This window comes from Malaya genurostris, chromosome 2 (assembly GCF_030247185.1).
Source record: "Malaya genurostris strain Urasoe2022 chromosome 2, Malgen_1.1, whole genome shotgun sequence".
In the NCBI taxonomy this organism is placed as follows: domain Eukaryota; kingdom Metazoa; phylum Arthropoda; class Insecta; order Diptera; family Culicidae; genus Malaya; species Malaya genurostris.
In genome coordinates this window covers 30,619,637-30,638,013 of record NC_080571.1, presented here as the reverse complement: position 1 = coordinate 30,638,013, position 18,377 = coordinate 30,619,637, and the positions used below count along the sequence as shown (strand labels likewise).

Here is an 18,377-nt window from a genome sequence, read left to right as displayed (position 1 = left end):
GTGGTTCCGTGCAGTGTAGATTTTCTGCAAGATATACATACCGCATAGTTCCAAGTTTTTATCAGCATCTTACAATAAAAAAAGATTAGAAATAGGACCGACGACTACAACGCCGGGATTCGAACTCGTTACTATCTCCTAAGGCTTGTTCGCGACAGAATCGTATAACTCTGGAAATGCTTCATCAACGCGTGAAAAATCTATTTTTGGTGATACTATAATCTTTTAGATCGAAGATTGTGTCGAAAGGCATTTGTGTTCGGTCGCAATGAAAATCTGGATCTGTCAGTAACGTGGCTGAGAGTGGAACAAAACCGGAACTTAGGAACTACCAGAAGGACGCAAGGGTGAAGCGCATATTACAGAAGCGACCAGATCTTTTGGTACGCTCTGTGGCTAGAAAAATAGTAAAATAGTCTACAACTTTCGTGCATATTTCGTGCATGGTATGAAGTCGTTCAAGGTGAAAACTATACCGAACCGTAATGATCAACCGAACCGATCTACGGCTAAAACCCGAACTCGCAAGTTATATCTCGAATTTTTTACAGTTTTCCTGCGTGATAATGGACTAGTACTGGATGACTTTGAGTAACTTCCCGGAATATCTATTTATACTGCCATTTAGCAAAACGTCGTAGAGAAGCATTTCAGAACGAAGAAAAAGGTCAAGTTTGATTTCACAGTGGTCGAGCAAGCCAAAGCGTCATCACTACCTTACCATTTCTATTCTGCCATGACTCTCCCTCGTTATTCTGGGTTGATTTGGCATTTTGTCACTACACCAAAGATGTTTTGGAAAGGTATAAAGTAAATGAAGTTCATGTTGCACCGAAAGAGGCGAATCCACTGACCGGAGCTGCGACTTATCTAGCGATATTGGGCTCTCGCGAAGAGAGAACTGCCTCAATAGACTCAAGCAAAAATATTTTGAGTTACATTATAATTATTTGTTTTTATTTTTCATGCGGATATCCGATGCTATGTTATTTTCTTTAAGTGGTGCGAGTATCCTGCATAAACCTGTTTCAATCCACCTAGTGGTGTGTACTGATGCCTTTCTCATATCTCACATGTTCTCATATATAAATGAGTGGCATTCTACAAAATAATTTTCTTTTTCCATTCATTTTTGACTCAATGGCTACAAATTTGTCAGGCTGTCTACTGACAATGCCTACCGATTGGAACAGTTTTGAGGCGACTTTATAAATTATTCTTCTTATTTTTAATTCACCGCTTTTAGTGACGGTATATATATTTTAACAATCTTCTCCTTGTAATTCCGAAACCGGAAGTCGGATCCGGACAAAATACAGGAATTCAATATGAAACAATAAGATCATTCCTTTTAACCTGAGTTTGTGAAAATCGCTTAAGACATCGCTGGGAAAAGTGAGTGAGATCCATTTTGGAATATATAACCACTATTTCCGGTGCTTCCGATATCGGAAATCGGGAACCAGGATAGCCGAAATCTCTTCTTATTTGGTTGTTTACTGATAATAGTCACCAATTGGAATAGTTTCGAGGCCAGATTAAAAATTGTTTTACATTTTTTGTTTCTCCGCTTCAAGAAACCGTATCAACTTTTTAACACATTTTACCCTATAACTCCGGAACCGGAAGTCAGATTCAGATGAAATTTAAGAATTTTATTTAGAAATATGACGGTCACGTCGTATCTATCTCTAAGAAAAGTGAAGAAGTAATTTGAAATTGGATTTTTTTTACTATTCACCCTGTAATTCCGGAACCGGAAGTCGGATTGAAATGAAATTCATGAACTATGTATGGGACAATTATACCTTTCATTTGAATCTAAGTTTGTGAGAATCGGATCAGCCGTCTCTGAGAAAAGTTAGTGGCCAAAAGACGTACCCGGAAGTTGTACAATAAGATTCTTACGAAATTCAAAGAATGCATTCTCATGGACGCCGAAATGTACGTGAAGATGGATTATTCGGCAGCTCATTGGTCAAGATAATGTGTCTATTAAGTTCATTCTGATCTGTATTCGTGTTTAACAAGTCTATGGATTTTGAGATGTGCAAATAGGAGTACATTGGAAAGTCTATTTCGTACAACTTCGGTCTGATTTGGTAAGCTGCCACTACAGCGGATAAGTGCTATGGCGATGCCGTGACAGTGAAGAGGATTTCATCGAAAAGAATATGAATCCACCCAACTGTTCTTACTCAATTCCGCTTAGTAAGAATATTGGACAGTTGTCGAACAGGAAACGAAAAAGTATGAATAGGTGGTTCAGGATGCGAAGTTAGTCAACAAAGTGTCTAATATATTATGAGTGATATTCGAAGAAAAGTTCGAGATTTCATCCAAACCAAATTTGAATAAATTTGAAATTTGAAATATTTTCGATATTTTTCCTTCAAAGTACAAAAATTGACCTTCATTTTAAGTATTCAACATTGTTATTTCACTAACAGTACCCAATGAGAAAAAACGTCCGAAGTGTGGTTCAATTCTACGTTTCCCTCCTCTGGCATCATCCGTCAAGAGAACACTCCACATATAATCACCAATGTAATTTACCTTCTATTCCTCACTGGAGACTGATATGTGAAATTTTTATTATCTCTTTTGTCGCTTGTGTGGACATAAATTGAAATTTGATTGATATAAACGGCTGTCTATCACCGATTCCAAGCCAGCACTAATAATGGTCTCGTTTCTTTACCTTCACAGGTTATGGACGTCGAGATGTGGTCGAGTTTCTACTAACCAATGGCGCATCGATTCAAGCCCGTGACGACGGTGGGCTTCATCCACTGCACAACGCCTGTTCATTTGGACATGCTGATGTCGTACGTCTTTTGCTGGAAGCCGGCGCAAATCCAAACACTAGAGACAACTGGAACTACACTCCTTTGCACGAGGCAGCAAGCAAAGGAAAAGTAGATGTTTGTATTGCTCTGCTACAACACGGAGCAGATCCGAACATAAGAAATTCCGAGAATAAAATTCCACTAGATTTGGCCGACTCCTGCACAAGGCCCGTACTGACTGGTGAGTACAGAAAAGATGAACTTCTGGAAGCGGCACGATCCGGTTCGGAAGAACGTCTACTGGAACTGCTGACACCACTGAACGTGAACTGTCATGCAAGTGATGGTCGCAAATCGACTCCACTCCATCTGGCAGCCGGTTACAATCGTATACGGGTTGTGCAAATACTGTTGCAGCATGGGGCCGACGTTCACGCCAAGGACAAAGGTGGCCTTGTGCCACTACATAATGCCTGTTCCTACGGTCACTTTGAGGTGACTGAATTACTGATCAAGCACGGCGGGAACGTCAACGCCAATGATCTCTGGGCTTTCACTCCATTGCACGAGGCGGCCTCGAAAAGCCGGGTAGAGGTATGCAGTCTACTGCTTGCGGAGGGAGCTGATCCGACGCTACTAAACTGCCATAACAAGTCGGCTATCGATTCGGCGCCGACACGCGAACTGCAGGAGAAAATTACATGTAAGTAAATTTTAAAAACTGGAAAGAAAAACTTATGCAAACAATTATTATTTCTCATATTTCAGATGAATACAAAGGACACTGTGTTCTGGATGCTTGTCGTCAGGCGGATATTCAACGACTAAAAAAGAACCTCACCGCCGAGACAGTCAACTTCGTACATCCGTACAGTGGAGATACACCGTTGCACGCAGTAGCTCATTCCGTGTACCCGAAGCGGAAACAAGTTCTCGAGATTTTGATTCGCAAGGGTGCTTTGTTGAATGAGAAAAATAAGGACTTCTTGACGCCACTGCACATTGCAGCTGATAATTCCCATTACGAGATTATGGACGTACTTCTACGTCACGGTGCCAAGGTGGATGCACTCGATGGACTCGGCCAAACAACACTACATCGTTGCGCTCGAGAGGATAACATTCAAGCTTGTCGACTGTTGTTATCGTATAACATCGATATTAGCATTGTATCCCTGCAGGGGTACACTGCTGCCCAGTTGGCGACGGAAAATGTGCTTAAAATTCTACAGGACCCTCCTTCCGACACAGTCGATCTAGAGTGCCAACTATTGGAAGCGGCCAAAGCCGGTGATCTGGATACGGTTCGACGGATTGTGCTGTCTAATCCGATGACTGTCAATTGTCGTGATCTTGACGGACGGCACTCAACTCCACTGCATTTCGCTGCCGGATATAATCGCGTTCCGGTGGTGGAGTTTCTGCTGGAACACGGTGCCGAAGTTCACGCCTCAGACAAAGGCGGATTGGTTCCGCTGCACAATGCCTGTTCCTATGGGCACTACGAGGTGACCGAACTGCTGGTGAAACATGGAGCCAATGTTAATGTAGCGGATTTGTGGAAGTTTACCCCGCTGCACGAAGCCGCCGCCAAGGGGAAGTACGAGATTGTCAAGCTGCTCATTAAGGTATGAGATTTCTTAAGATTATGATACCATTTAAAATCTTATTTGTACGTTTCGTCTTCGAATCATCAGTTCATGTTGAACCACTAATGCCACCTCTCGGTTCACTCTAACTTTTTTGTTAGATCTCGAACGTTTTGGTAATAAAATTAATGCAAATTATTCAACAACAAATCTATTCTCGGCTGTAGTTGCAAGTTGATACGTTATGCCGTTTAAGAGTTATTAGATTTTTCAGAATATTTTGAAGACATTCTTAATCTAATTTAAATTGGTAACAAAATAAAACCTATATATAATATATTAATATTTGAAGTTTGATTAGTTTTCGATGAAACAACAAACATAACTTTTTAACGGGAGCTCATATTAAAGAGATTAGTTATAAAGGGTGTTTTAAGGAGCTTGCTGATTTGAAATTTAATATAAAACGCACCAAATTATGAAATGGCAATTTTTTTATTTCGTGAATATTTTCTTGGCATTTAACATTTAAATATGATTTCGGGCATACTGCCGCCACGACTGGTCATTCTGGAGATCCGATTTTCGGCCACTTTTTCAAGTATTTCAGTAATGACACGTTGAATATTGGTATCCATATAAATCAATGACTTCTCGTTTTCCCACAAAAAAATAATCGAGTTGCGTCAAATCACATGAACGTGGAAATATTTTTTTGATAAGTCGATTATTTCGGCCGCTGTATGACATGTGACACCATCCTGTTGAAACCACATTTCGTCAACCACATCCATATCTCGAAGATTTGACAACTAAAGTTCATTAATCATGATACTGTATCGATTTCCATTCACGGTAACGCGTCGTCCTTCCTAATTTTTTAAATAAATAAGGACCGATGATTCCACCAGCCCATATACCGCGCTAAACAGTACGTTTATCGGGATGCATCGGTAACTCTTGAACAGCGTGTGGATTATCTCTACTCCAAATACGACAATTTTGGTAATTACGTTCTTTAAGGTGGTCTCAGACGGACGATTATGTGCACCATAAAAATCATGAGGTGCTATATAAACAGCTTAAATTAAACACTAATTTTGAAAAAAATTCCACGATTTGGAAGCGTTGTTCTGGAGTTAATCTATTCGGGATGATTTGCCAAACAATACTGAGTAGAGACGCCACTTTACACCGTTAACATAACTTTCAGACAATAGAGTATTCTCTTTCGAAAAACCACCTATAAATCACACGTTACAGAATCGTGTGTAATAATTAGCTTCACAACTCTTTTGAAGACAACTTTCTCGTAGAGCTGCTCACATAAAAGTTACAATAAAAAAGTGATTTTTTAAGAGACAAAAATCTTTTTGAAAATTTTTTGTAACTCTACCAAAAGAAAATACCATAAAAAAGGTTTCTACTGCAAAAAGCAAAGTTACTCAAAATTAAAACATAGACCATCCTACATTTATAACACTTTACGTAGAAAAGCGCTATTGAATAAAGAGTACCTTTTATGAAAAAAACAGCCCCTGCTAGGAAATCACTATGGTCAGCATCCTTCTGCCAAGATCAAAATAATGAAGAAGAATGGCTAACAAAAAATTACTAACTTCTTGTTTATTCAGTACCCTTTACCACACTTACCCACAAATTATCGATCAGAATATCATTACTACGATAAAGGAAATTAAGACTTTAATCGATTTGAAATGCTCGATTGTTTGTTTACCACACTCTGAGCGCACTGATTGCCCACCAAATTCCCCAAATGTTGGCTACGATAGCATTTGCTGTAGAGCGGTGGGTGGGGCAAGACTTCCCATTTCAGCGTTTCCAGGTACTTTTTGACCACTTTTGCGACTTGTGGCCAAGCAATGTCGTGTTGGAGGATGACTTTGTCATGTCGCTCTTGATATTGTGGTCGCTTTTTTTTTAGCGAGACGTTTTGAAATGGCTTGCTGACTCACTTTCAAAGATTCGGCAAGCTCTTCTTGGGTTTGGCACGAATCTTCATCAAGTAATGCTTCTAGTTGTTCATATTTGAAGGTTTTTTTTTCTTCCACCACCATGCTGTCTTCGACATCGAAATCACCATTTTTAAAACGTTGAAACCACTCCCGACACGTTCTTTTACTCAGAGCAGTATCACCATAAGTTTCTGAGAGCATTCGATGCGCTTCAGCTGCATTTTTTTTTCGAATTGTAACAGAAAAGTAAAACTTCCCGCAAATGGCGAGAATTTGGCACATAAACAGACATTTTCGAGCGTGAATAATACGAAAACAAGAACAACTGTCACTGAAACGGCAATGACAATTTGTTAGGCACTGTACACACTTTAAAGGCATTATCATCTATGCATTTCGACCAGCCTCAACCGGTACAGCCACCTATCGGTAAACGGCAGAAGCAAAGTTGTACACCTGATATCTCTTCATTTTTTTTTTTTTATTTTTTTTTTATTCAATAATATAATATAATATTAAGGCACACTGCTTAAGCTCTAAGATGCCAAGGGTATTTACTAATCTTAATTATCGTCTAACTTAAAACTAGAGTAGTATCATTATGTAATATAGTATCTGGCGATCGGTAGTGGCCGGTGAATTGAATTTAGGATGAGATGATTCCAGATGGCGATGGTAATTTTCTATGTTGGCCGCATTCTTCGGTCCGTGAGGGTCCGCGGGAAACACCCCCAGGCTACGAAGGCCCGGCGGGTGGCCCGCATGCTGGTCATTGACTGGAGCGGTCTTCCGGTGATGGTGATGTTACGGAAGAGAATGAAAAAAAGAAGTAAATATTGTGGGAAACGGGGTAAAAAAGGGGTGTGGGAACAAAATGTTTGAAAACGACAGAGATCTAATTAGTTGCCATCGAGATGGTGAAAAAACAGGGAAAGGGGAACGAAAAAGTTAGTGACAAAAAAAAAGATCTTGTTAATTCCAATGAAGATGGTGAACAGGGACGGGGATCGAGAGAATCGGGCGGATGTTAGTGTCGAACCTGTAGGTGGAGATTATATTTTCTGAGCGAGGAATAACACATTACACTTGTATATCAATGTGTTTGAGGTACTGGTATATGAGAAGCATATATGAACTATCCCGACTCGCCAACACATCCCGAACCGGCACCTCAGGCGGTCTACCTCGGGCCCTGAGGGATTCCAGTAGCTTCGACCTGGCGTCACGATACTCTACGCACGACCACACGACATGCTCGATGTCCTGATAACCGTCGCCACAGGTGCAGAGCCCGTTCTCCACGATCCCGATACGCCGGAGATGTGCGTTGAATGTATAGTGATTTGACATGAGCCGTGACATAACGCGAATGAAATCACGACTCACGTTCATCCCCTTGAACCAAGGTTTCGTCGATACCTTAGGGATAATGGAGTGTAGCCATCGTCCCAGTTCGTCATTAGTCCATGAAGTTTGCCAACTTTCGAGAGTTTTCTGACGAGAAATACTGAAAAATTCATTGAAGCAAATTGGTCTTTCATAAATATCACCTTCCAATGCGCCCACTTTAGCCAATAAGTCTGCCTTTTCATTGCCCGGAATGGAACAATGCGAAGGGACCCAGACTAACGATATTAAATAAGACCGTTCAGATAAATTTCTCAAATGTTCCCGTATTTTCCCCAGGAAATATGGGGGATACTTTCCTGGCTTCATTGCCCGGAGAGCTTCTATTGAACTTAGACTGTCCGTGACAATGAAGTAATGGTCTTTGGGCATGGTTTCAATGATCTCGAGGGTGTACTGAATAGCAGCTAATTCTGCGACGTAAACTGAAGCCGGATCACTGAGTTTGTAAGAAGCGGTGATGTTTTGATTGAAGATGCCGAAGCCTGTGGACTCGTTGATGTTTGATCCGTCAGTGTAAAACACCTTTTCACAGTTGACTGTTCTAAATTTATTATAAAAAATATTTGGGGCCACTTGAGGGCGCACGTGATCCGGAATTCCACGAATTTCTTCTCTCATGGATGTGTCGAAAAACACAGTAGAATCAGAAGTATCCAAGAAATGAGCACGGTTGGAAACAAACGAAGAAGGATTAATATTCTGAGCCATGTAATCAAAATACAAGGACATAAAACGGGTTTGAGAGTTAAGCTCAACTAACCTTTCGAAGTTTTCAATCACCAGAGGATTCAAAATGTCGCATCGAATGAGCAAACGATATGAGAGATCCCAGAACCGGTTTTTCAGTGGAAGAACGCCTGCCAGCACTTCGAGGCTCATCGTATGAGTCGATTGCATGCAACCCAAGGCAATACGCAAACAACGATACTGAATTCTTTCCAGCTTGATGAAATGAGTGTTCGCCACTGATCGGAAGCAGAAGCATCCGTATTCCATCACGGACAATATCGTTGTTTGATACAACCTGATCAGGTCTCCTGGGTGGGCACCCCACCATGATCCGGTTATTGTACGAAGAAAGTTGATTCTCTGCTGGCATTTTTGTTTCAGATACCTAATGTGACATCCCCAGGTGCCTTTGGAGTCGAACCAGACCCCGAGATATTTAAATGTGAAGGCCTGAGCTATGGTTTCACCCCCTAGTTGAAGCTGTAATTGTGCTGGTTCTCGCTTCCTCGAAAATACAACCAGCTCAGTTTTCTCCGTAGAGAACTCGATACCCATTTGAAGAGCCCATGATGATAAGTTGTCGAGAGTATCTTGTAATGGTCCTTGGAGATCGGCAGCTTTGGGTCCTATAATAGACACAACGCTGTCGTCGGCAAGTTGTCTTAGCGTGCAAGATGTGTTGATACATTCATCGATATTACTTACGTAAAAATTGTATAAAAGGGGGCTTAAGCATGAGCCCTGAGGAAGACCCATGTAGCTGAATCGTATTGTCGACAAATCACCATGCGCAAAGTACATGTGTTTCTCAGACAATAGATTATGTAAAAAGTTGTTCAAAACTGGCGAAAGACCATGCTGATGCAACTTCTCAGATAGGATATTTATAGAAACTGAGTCAAAAGCCCCCTTAATGTCTAGGAAAACTGACGCCATTTGTTCTTTACGAGCAAATGCCATTTGAATTTCTGTTGAGAGCAACGCAAGACAATCGTTCGTTCCTTTGCCCCTGCGGAAACCAAATTGTGTATCTGAAAGTAAACCATTAGTTTCGACCCAATTGTCTAGACGAAACAGAATCATTTTTTCGAACAATTTCCGGATACAGGAAAGCATAGCAATCGGCCGATACGAATTGTGATCGGAGGCTGGTTTCCCTGGTTTTTGGATGGCGATAACTCTGACTTGTCTCCAGTCGTGTGGGACAATATTACCCGTGAGGAACTTGTTGAATAAATTCAGCAAGCGCCTTTTGGCGGGGTCAGGCAGATTTTTCAACAAGTTGAATTTTATTCTGTCTAATCCCGGGGCTTTATTGTTACATGACAAAAGTGCAAGTGAAAGCTCTACCATCGAAAACGGTGATTCGTTTGTATTTGGTGTCGCGGCGCGGGTGATCTTCTGTTCCGGAACAGAGTCTGGGCATACTTTTTTAGCGAAATCGAATATCCAGCGGTTGGAGTATTCCTCGCTTTCATTCGTGGTGTTATGGTTGCGCATTCGTCGGGCTGTGTTCCAAAGAGTGCTCATAGATGTTTCTTTCGTTAAGCCGTCTATAAACCGACGCCAGTAACCGCGTTTCTTGGCTCTAATCAAGTTCTTAGTTTTAACGTCTAACGCCGCGTAATTCCGGTAATTATCAGGTGTTCCATTTTTTCTGAATTTTTTATACGCGGAGGCTCTCTCCGCGTTTAAATTTGTGCACTCTTTGTCCCACCACGGGTTGGGAGGACGGATGTTAGTTTTTGCGCCGGGTACACGTTTCGTCTGAGCTTGAATCGCAGTATCGAGAATCAAGCCAGCCAAAAACGTGTACTCTTCCTCCGGAGGAAGTTGTAGAGTTCTTTCAAGTTTCTCAGATATCGAGGTCGCATAGCTATTCCAATCAATATTTCGTGTGAGGTCATACGAAACATTGATTGTCTTCGATGGTTTTAAGCCGCTGGTGATTGATATTACGATCGGTAGATGATCACTACCGTGGGGATCAGGAATTACCTCCCACGTGCAATCCAACCGTAGCGATGTCGAGCAAAGGGATAAATCCAGCGCACTTGGTCTTGCTGGTGGTGCAGGAATCCGTGTCATTTCTCCCGTATTCAAGATTGTCATATTGAAGTTGTCGCAAATATCATGGATCATAGCTGATCTGTTATCGTCGTGAAGACAGCCCCATCCCGTACCGTGTGAGTTAAAGTCTCCTAAAACCAACGTCGGTGCGGGAAGGAGCTCTATGATATTACTGAGCCGCCGATGCCCAACCAAGGCTCTAGGGGGAATGTAGATGGAAGCAATACAAAGGTCCTTACCTTTGATTGTAACATGACATGCGACAACTTCAATACCTGGTATCGAGGGGAGGTTAATTCGATAAAAAGAATAGCACTTTTTGATCCCTAAAAGTACTCCTCCATAGGGAACATCTCGATCCAGGCGAATAATGTTAAAATCGTGGAAGTTTAAGGATATTTCAGAAGTTAGCCAAGTTTCGCACAATGCAAATGCGTCACATTTCAGATTATTTACTAGAAATTTAAAAGAATCTATTTTTGGGATGATACTTCTGCAATTCCACTGTAAAACAGTGATTAGATCCGTGACCTCGGTGGATGATTTAGCCATCGAAGGATACAATCGCTGAGAGAAGGGGCCAATTTGCAGTCAACTGCTTCAAATATGTTTTTACTGTTGGCATGAAAGCAATTAAAATGCTTCTAAGAGGGTCTGAAAACCTCTTCATTTGATCGAGTTACATCAATTTTTCAGAGTAAAAGTAGGGCGGCTATAAAAAAATCACATTTTTTGTTGTGAACAGTTTTTGATTGTCTTCCGAATATTTATCGAGCTAAAAATTGCGCATAATTGTGCTCAATTAAGTTTTTCAATATATGCTACCATCCAAAAGTTATGGTTGTTTATTAATCAAAAACTAGTCAACCTTAAAGCTATATGAAACCTTGAAGTCGTGAAGTCTTGGTGTCTTGATGTCTTGATGTCTTGATGTCTTGATGTCTTAATGTCTTGATGTCTTGATGTCTTGATGTCTTGATGTCTTGATGTCTTGATGTCTTGATGTCTTGAAGTCCTGAAGTCTTGAAGTCTTCAAGTCTTGAAGTCATGAAGTATTGAAGTCATGAAGTATTGAAGTCATGAAGTATTGAAGTCATGGAGTCTTGAAGTCAGGAAGTCATGAAGTCTTGAAATCTTGAAGTATTGAAGTCTTGATGTCATGAAGTCTTTAAAGTCTTGATATCTTGAAGTCATGGAGAGTTGAAGTCATGAAGTCTTGAAGTCTTGATGTCATGGAGTCTTGAAGTCATGAAGTCTTGATTTCTTGAAGTCTTGAAATTTTGCAGTATTGAAGTCTTGATGTCATGAAGTCTTCAAAGTCTTGATGTCCTGAAGTCATGGAGTCTCAAAGTCATGAAGTCTTGAAGTTTTGAACTTTTGAATTCTTGATGTCTTGATGTCATGGACTCTTGAAGTCTTGAAATCTTGAAGTATTGATGTCTTGATGTCATGAAGTCTTGATGTCCTGAAGTCATGAAGTCATGAAGTCTTGAAATCCTGATATTTTGAAGTCTTGATGTCTTGAAGTAATGAAGTCTTGATGTCATGGAGTCTTGAAGTCATGGAGTCATGGAGTCTTGAAATCAAGAAGTCTTGAAATCTTTAAGTCTTGAAGTATTGAAGTTATGAAGTCATGAAGTCATGAAGTCGTGAAGTCATGAAGTCTTGAAGTTTTGTAGTTTTGAAGTCTAGAAGTCTATGTCTTTAAATCTGGATGTCTAGAAGTCATAAAATTTTGTAGTTTTGAGGTCTTGAAATCTGGAAGTCTTTCAGTCTGGTATTCCTAAAGTTTTTATTTCAGATCAATTTTGAAAAAAAAATCGAAGTAGGCTAAGTGGCATTTGGTGACAAAGTGCTACATGAAATTGTCGAAATCAAAAAAATAATTTTGATGAAAAAAGGCTTAGAATTGCATGAAACGTTTATTGTTTTAAACATTACGCCATTCTTGCCAAAAACACAATGCCAAAAAATATGCGCGTCAAATTTTGCGTAAAAGAAAATAACTCCACTATAATGGACTTTTACCCTATTACCACTTACCACTCAACAAGAGAAAAAAACTTTGCGTGTGTTAGTAGCGTCGTTTCGACCAACGCTATTTGCCGATAGCTTGCCTAGAGAAACAAAAAGAATCTATACAAACGCGCCAAAGCACGCCGCAAAAAATGTCACTTTTTCTGCTAATTTTCCTCGTCGCCATTGTTTTATACTAGTTTACTCACCTAGAAGGAATAACCAATGAAGCGGCAAGTGAAGAATTATCTCGAAGTGGAGGACACTCGCGGAAACAGTTCAACTTTTAAAGAAATGTGATACGTTCAGATTTAAACACTTGGATAGTCTGTATGCAACTGACTCGCTCTTCTCGAGTGATCTTTATTTTAGTTTCACTGTTTTATACAGTGTTGCCAGTATCTCGGCTTTTTCAATATCTTTTCTTCGTTACGTTATATAACAGTATATAAAAGGGACAATTCGCCATTAAATTGTCAAAATTGATACCGGCGAACGTTGAAAACAGTAGCCAATTTTTTCATCTAGCACTTCGGAGCTTTTGTCAATTTACATAATAAATTTTGCCCATTCGGACTACTAGGACTATCTATATCGCCACACTAGGACTATTCGATATAGATCGAGCAATGGCTTCTTTGACACTGATGATTTGCCTTGAAGACATCATAGACGGTTTTTGTTGAACCACGAGGTGGCATTAGTAGCTCAACATAAACTGCTAATGCACTACTGATGTGTCGAAGAGGAAATGTAGTAATGATATTACTTTTTTGTTTAGCACGGAGCTGACGTAACGAAAAAGAACCGTGACGGAGCAACTCCACTGGATTTGGTACGCGAAGGTGACCAAGATGTAGCGGATCTGCTCCGCGGTAACGCAGCACTTTTGGATGCAGCCAAGAAGGGTAACCTGGCTCGCGTTCAACGACTCGTTGCTCCAGATAATATCAATTGTCGTGATGCTCAAGGCAGAAACTCAACTCCACTTCATTTGGCAGGTTCGTTAGAAGATAGTTATGGTAACATGACTGAATTTGTATACTAATTTGTGAAATCCATTGTTGCAGCTGGTTATAATAATTTGGAAGTGGCTGAATATCTTCTAGAACATGGCGCCGATGTGAACGCACAGGACAAAGGTGGATTGATTCCGCTGCACAATGCTTCTTCCTACGGGCATTTAGATATCGCAGCTCTGTTGATCAAACACAATACCGTGGTAAATGCTACGGACAAATGGGGTTATACCCCGTTGCACGAGGCAGCTCAGAAGGGCCGTACTCAACTGTGTTCATTACTCGTAAGTGTGGTGTGGTTTGCAATTACAACAACTGTCATTACCGATGATTATTTCGCAACAGCTCGCTCACGGTGCCGATCCGTTCATGAAAAACCAGGAAGGTCAAACCAGTTTGGATCTGGCAACTGCCGAGGATGTTAAATGTCTTCTGCAAGATGCTATGGTGGCATCACAAGCATCGACGGCTGCTGGCGGTAGTTCGGGGATTGCCAGTAACACTCTGATGGCAACTGCTTGTTCACCGACCACTGAAACCGTGACATTGCCAACGGGTGCTTCCATGACCCTATCGGTACCAGTGCCACAAGTAGGACTTTCCTGACATGTTGACATTTATTGAAAATTTATTGACTTTTATCACAAATTTTAGCTTCCTATTCGTAGCTGCCTCAGCCCAGCCCAGGGTGCCGAAACCAACGTCGACGGTGTCGTTATAGACGACGACAAAATGCAAAATGTGGTATCAATCGAATCGTCCGTGTCCGCGTTCCTCGCCAGTCTTCAGCTGGACCATTTGATTGACCTACTCGAACGGGAACAAATCACGATGGACATACTGGCTGAAATGGGTCACGAAGATCTGAAGCAGGTTGGCGTTTCTGCGTACGGCTTCCGTCATAAAATTCTAAAGGGTATCGCCACACTGCGTGCCACCACAGGTAGATTTGTGTTGTGAGGGGGTTCCAAAAGCACGATCATATTTCTTATTGTTTTTGCCTAACTAGGTCTTGGACTAACTCCGAACCCGGGAACTCTACTGGTTGATCTACTTCCCGATGACAAAGAATTTCTTGTCGTCGAAGAAGAAATGCAAGCGACTATCAGAGAACATCGAGATAACGGCCACTCGGGTGGCTTTTTCACTCGGTACAATATTGTCAGAGTAAGCAAAAAAAAAACGAAGATGCAGAAGATTTGTCCATTTATTAATTTATGCTTCGTGATTGTAGGTACAAAAAGTACAAAATCGGAAACTTTGGGAACGATATGTTCACCGGCGTAAGGAAATCTCGGAAGAAAATGGTCACCAGGCAAGCGAACGGATGTTGTTCCACGGTTCACCGTTTATCAATGCCATTGTGCAGAAGGGATTCGACGAGCGGCATGCCTACATTGGCGGTATGTTCGGGGCCGGTATTTATTTTGCCGAGCACAGTTCCAAATCGAACCAGTACGTTTACGGAATCTGCGGTGGCATTGGTTGTCCCGCTCATAAGGATAAATCATGTTATCAGTGTCATAGGTCAGTTGCATTGCGATCCCATTCAGTGAGATATTAAATCTATTCGATTTTTTCTTCCAGACAATTACTGCTTTGTCGTGTGGCATTGGGAAAATCGTTCCTGCAGTTCAGTGCAATGAAGATGGCCCATGCACCGCCCGGGCATCATTCCGTCATCGGACGACCCTCGGCTGGGGGCTTACATTTTCCGGAGTATGTCGTTTATCGCGGTGAACAGGTAATCAATCAAGTTCCATTGCAAATCTAATAGAAAATCGAACCCACTAACTGATCATCTCTTTCGACAGGCGTACCCTGAATACCTGATTACATATCAGATCATGAAGCCGGACGACACGGCCGGTTCCGAGGAGCCAGCAAGATGATGGACAATTTCCGCAGTCAACAACATCGGTCAGAACAATAACATACTCTTTGCTAGCAGTAGTACGACCACCACCACCACCAGCGGCAGCAGCAGCAGCAATAGCAGCGGAAGCAACAGTAACAACAATAACAACAACGGCAGTCCTAGTATCGGCAGCAGTTCCACTACGATTGCAGCAGTACATACGTCCAGCTTCACCCGTATTCGATCGACTACGCGATCGACAATGGCTAAAGCGACTGCGGTGCGGTTGTCCACCGGAAAGAAATTCAGTCAACTGCTTATTATTACACCGGCGGTCGTAATCGATACCAGCAACGACGACGGCTATGTTGGTCCCTTCAACTCGCATGACAGTGGCTGTGGTAGTAGTGGAAGTGATGCTAGTTTGGAAAGCAACCAAGGCAACGAACCGGTGACTGGCAATAGAATTAGAAGCGACGGGAACAACAACGATAAGTCGAATCGATCCAAACTGTTGCCTAAAGCGAGGCAACAATTCGGAGCTAAAGTTGCTCCATCATCATCATCATCATCATCATCATCGACATCGACCGGATGTGGTAATGGCGGCCAGGGTCATTCCTGGCGTTGGTGTTCGATTATTTGCTCAGCTGTGCGGTGCTTTCGGGATGCCTCCCATACCCAACAGCATTTCGGGCCAATTCGTTATAGTTCACATGGTGGGGATGCGTCAGCTGGTTGCGAAAATTCCATTAGACACCCACTTACCGGCAGTAACCCTCCTAATACAATGGGGCGCCGCAGCAGTAGATTCAACAGTAATCACATCTATGAATATACTATCAAAAGTTATCGATCGTCTAGATCGACCGAGCATGATCGCGTTAATAACAATAATAGTAACAGTATCAATAGTACCGGAAATCACTCCGAAAATGTAACCAGCGATAAGGCCAACATCATGTACAAGTTGTGACAGAATTCAAGCGTATCGAAGAAATTCTGCTATTCGCTAGTACTCTGGTTGTCGCTCAAACGGAACCAGCAATTAAATGTAACACAATACTGCCATCTACTATCTGCTGTATTTTCTGGATTGTTTGACGCTTTCAAGGGCAATATATTCAGTGCCGCATATACCTTACAACATAACAATAGCATTAGTTTATTTATCAACTGGAATTCATTGGAAAAATCATAAATTGCCATCATAGCCGCACAAAAAGTCCATTTATAGTGACTGCTTTTTTAATGTTAGAACAATTATTACCGCTTGATTTCTCACATTACCCAATCATGACTTTATTTCGCTAATAACGTAATTTGTGCAACTTTATAAATTTAGCGTCAAAGCCGTTTTCCGTTAAATATTGAATACGAATTAAAGTTTGCTTTGAAACATCGAAAACACTTTTCCCGTAGATTTCAAACAGTAGATAAAATACTTTAATACTGTTGATTTTGCACATGTTAAGCTTGGTTTTTTTGAACAAAAACTGATTGATTTAGGACGTAAAATTTGCATACCTGAACGCATATTTCCCCCACCGTATGGATCGGAACGGTCCGACCGACTAGCAAAGAGCTCTGACCCGTGCAATAATGAAATGCGCAAAAGCAAGAGTACTTACGACTTGATGCGACCCATGATATGCTATTTTTGTTTTGTTTTACCTTTTTTTCGTTTTGTTGTAATTTTACATTCAAGAGATTTGTGAATACTATAAGCAAGTTCCACGAACGCATCCGCAATTATATGAACCACATTTAACAAGTGAAAGTTCGAAAGACATTTTGTGAGCAACTATCTATCCTCTATATTAGTAAGTATATCAACAAAAATTATATCATATAAAATACGCGAACTCGATCGACAAACGACGCGGCATGGTGAAAATGCTGACGACTGTATTTTTTTTGTTAGAGTAATAAATCATGATGCAGGTGCATAATATAAAAAAGGGTGGTTTGACTTTTGTTCGATGATATCCTTCGATCTTACGTATTCTACCACAATCATATGTACATGTGAGTGCAAGTTTTTTCTCTTATCGACTTAACGGACGGAAGATCCAAATATACATTGACTTCAGTGTTATAAAAGCTCACATGGTGCTGGTGTCTACTGTCGTGAAATGAGATTAGAACACTCACTTTCTCTAGGTAGCTACTATACGCGCTGGTACATACATCCTATCGTCAACATGATTCACCGCAGCAGAATGGAGTAACTTAGCATCCCTGCACTCTAGATGCGAGCATAACCGAGAAGCTGTCAGTGAGTATGGTAAAAGCGAGTAAGAGAATACACAAAACCAATAACAAAACATAATAGCAAGATTGAAGTAAGGATTATTTACAATAGTCGATAGTTCTTGAATACCGATAAGTTGTGCTACTGAGAATTAGAATTGTTAATTCTAACAGATACTGTGGAAAAAAAACCGTGAACAATTTGAATCTGCGGTAGGGTGGGAGAATTTATTTATACGTGTAATAATATTTATTGAAGCTACTGAAATTTGATGTCAGCAAATTAGAAAGCGCGCCGCTGCAAGTAACCTGAGAAGAAAGAGGCAAAAAGGAAAAACTATTGATGTTAGTAAGCAGATAAAGGGGCGGGTAGAGTCTAACACTTTTGAAAAACTATTTTTTCCTATTTTCTTTTAGTAAAACATTTCAAGAATATTCTGTGAAATTTTCAAGCCTATTGGAACGAAACTCTGAAAGTTATGGAAATTTATCTATGCCTATCTCATTCAACGAAGAAGCAAGAGTTCGACACATAGGCCCAAGATTTCTACTTCGATTGACTTAACAACTTGATAAAACACTCTTGAAATGTTTTATTTTAACAAAATACAAAAGAACAAAAAGATTTTTCAAAAGTGTTAGACCCCGCGGGCTTGTTTCTTCGTTTT

General features: G+C 40.9%; 2 protein-coding genes across 2 annotated transcripts in view; both read left to right on the top strand.

The window, feature by feature from the left end:
• The window catches only part of LOC131427670 (poly [ADP-ribose] polymerase tankyrase), a 37,993-nt gene extending 20,576 nt beyond the window's left edge, over window positions 1-17,417 (top strand). Inside the window, exons 2-11 of the mRNA XM_058591065.1 lie at window positions 2,710-3,492; window positions 3,558-4,417; window positions 13,361-13,580; window positions 13,650-13,882; window positions 13,944-14,189; window positions 14,253-14,541; window positions 14,608-14,765; window positions 14,833-15,125; window positions 15,186-15,342; window positions 15,413-17,417. Coding sequence (XP_058447048.1) covers window positions 2,710-3,492; window positions 3,558-4,417; window positions 13,361-13,580; window positions 13,650-13,882; window positions 13,944-14,189; window positions 14,253-14,541; window positions 14,608-14,765; window positions 14,833-15,125; window positions 15,186-15,342; window positions 15,413-15,490 — 3,317 coding nt within the window. The 3' untranslated portion in view covers window positions 15,491-17,417. The remainder of the gene's footprint in view (window positions 1-2,709; window positions 3,493-3,557; window positions 4,418-13,360; window positions 13,581-13,649; window positions 13,883-13,943; window positions 14,190-14,252; window positions 14,542-14,607; window positions 14,766-14,832; window positions 15,126-15,185; window positions 15,343-15,412) is intronic.
• Window positions 15,490-16,432, top strand: LOC131428568 (sericin-2-like). Its single transcript, XM_058592617.1, has 2 exons — window positions 15,490-15,518; window positions 15,550-16,432. The coding sequence occupies exons 1-2, from the start codon at window positions 15,490-15,492 to the stop codon at window positions 16,430-16,432; spliced, it is 912 nt and encodes a 303-aa protein (XP_058448600.1).
• Window positions 17,418-18,377: the final 960 nt, after the last annotated feature.

What these genes read in the sequence shown, in the direction of transcription:
- LOC131428568 (XM_058592617.1), top strand. Translation starts at nt 15,490, where the DNA reads ATGGACAATTTCCGCAGTCAACAACATCG. An exon ending in TTCCGCAGTCAACAACATCG is followed by an intron (nt 15,519 to 15,549) that starts GTCAGAACAATA and finishes CTTTGCTAGCAG; the next exon opens with TAGTACGACCACCACCACCA.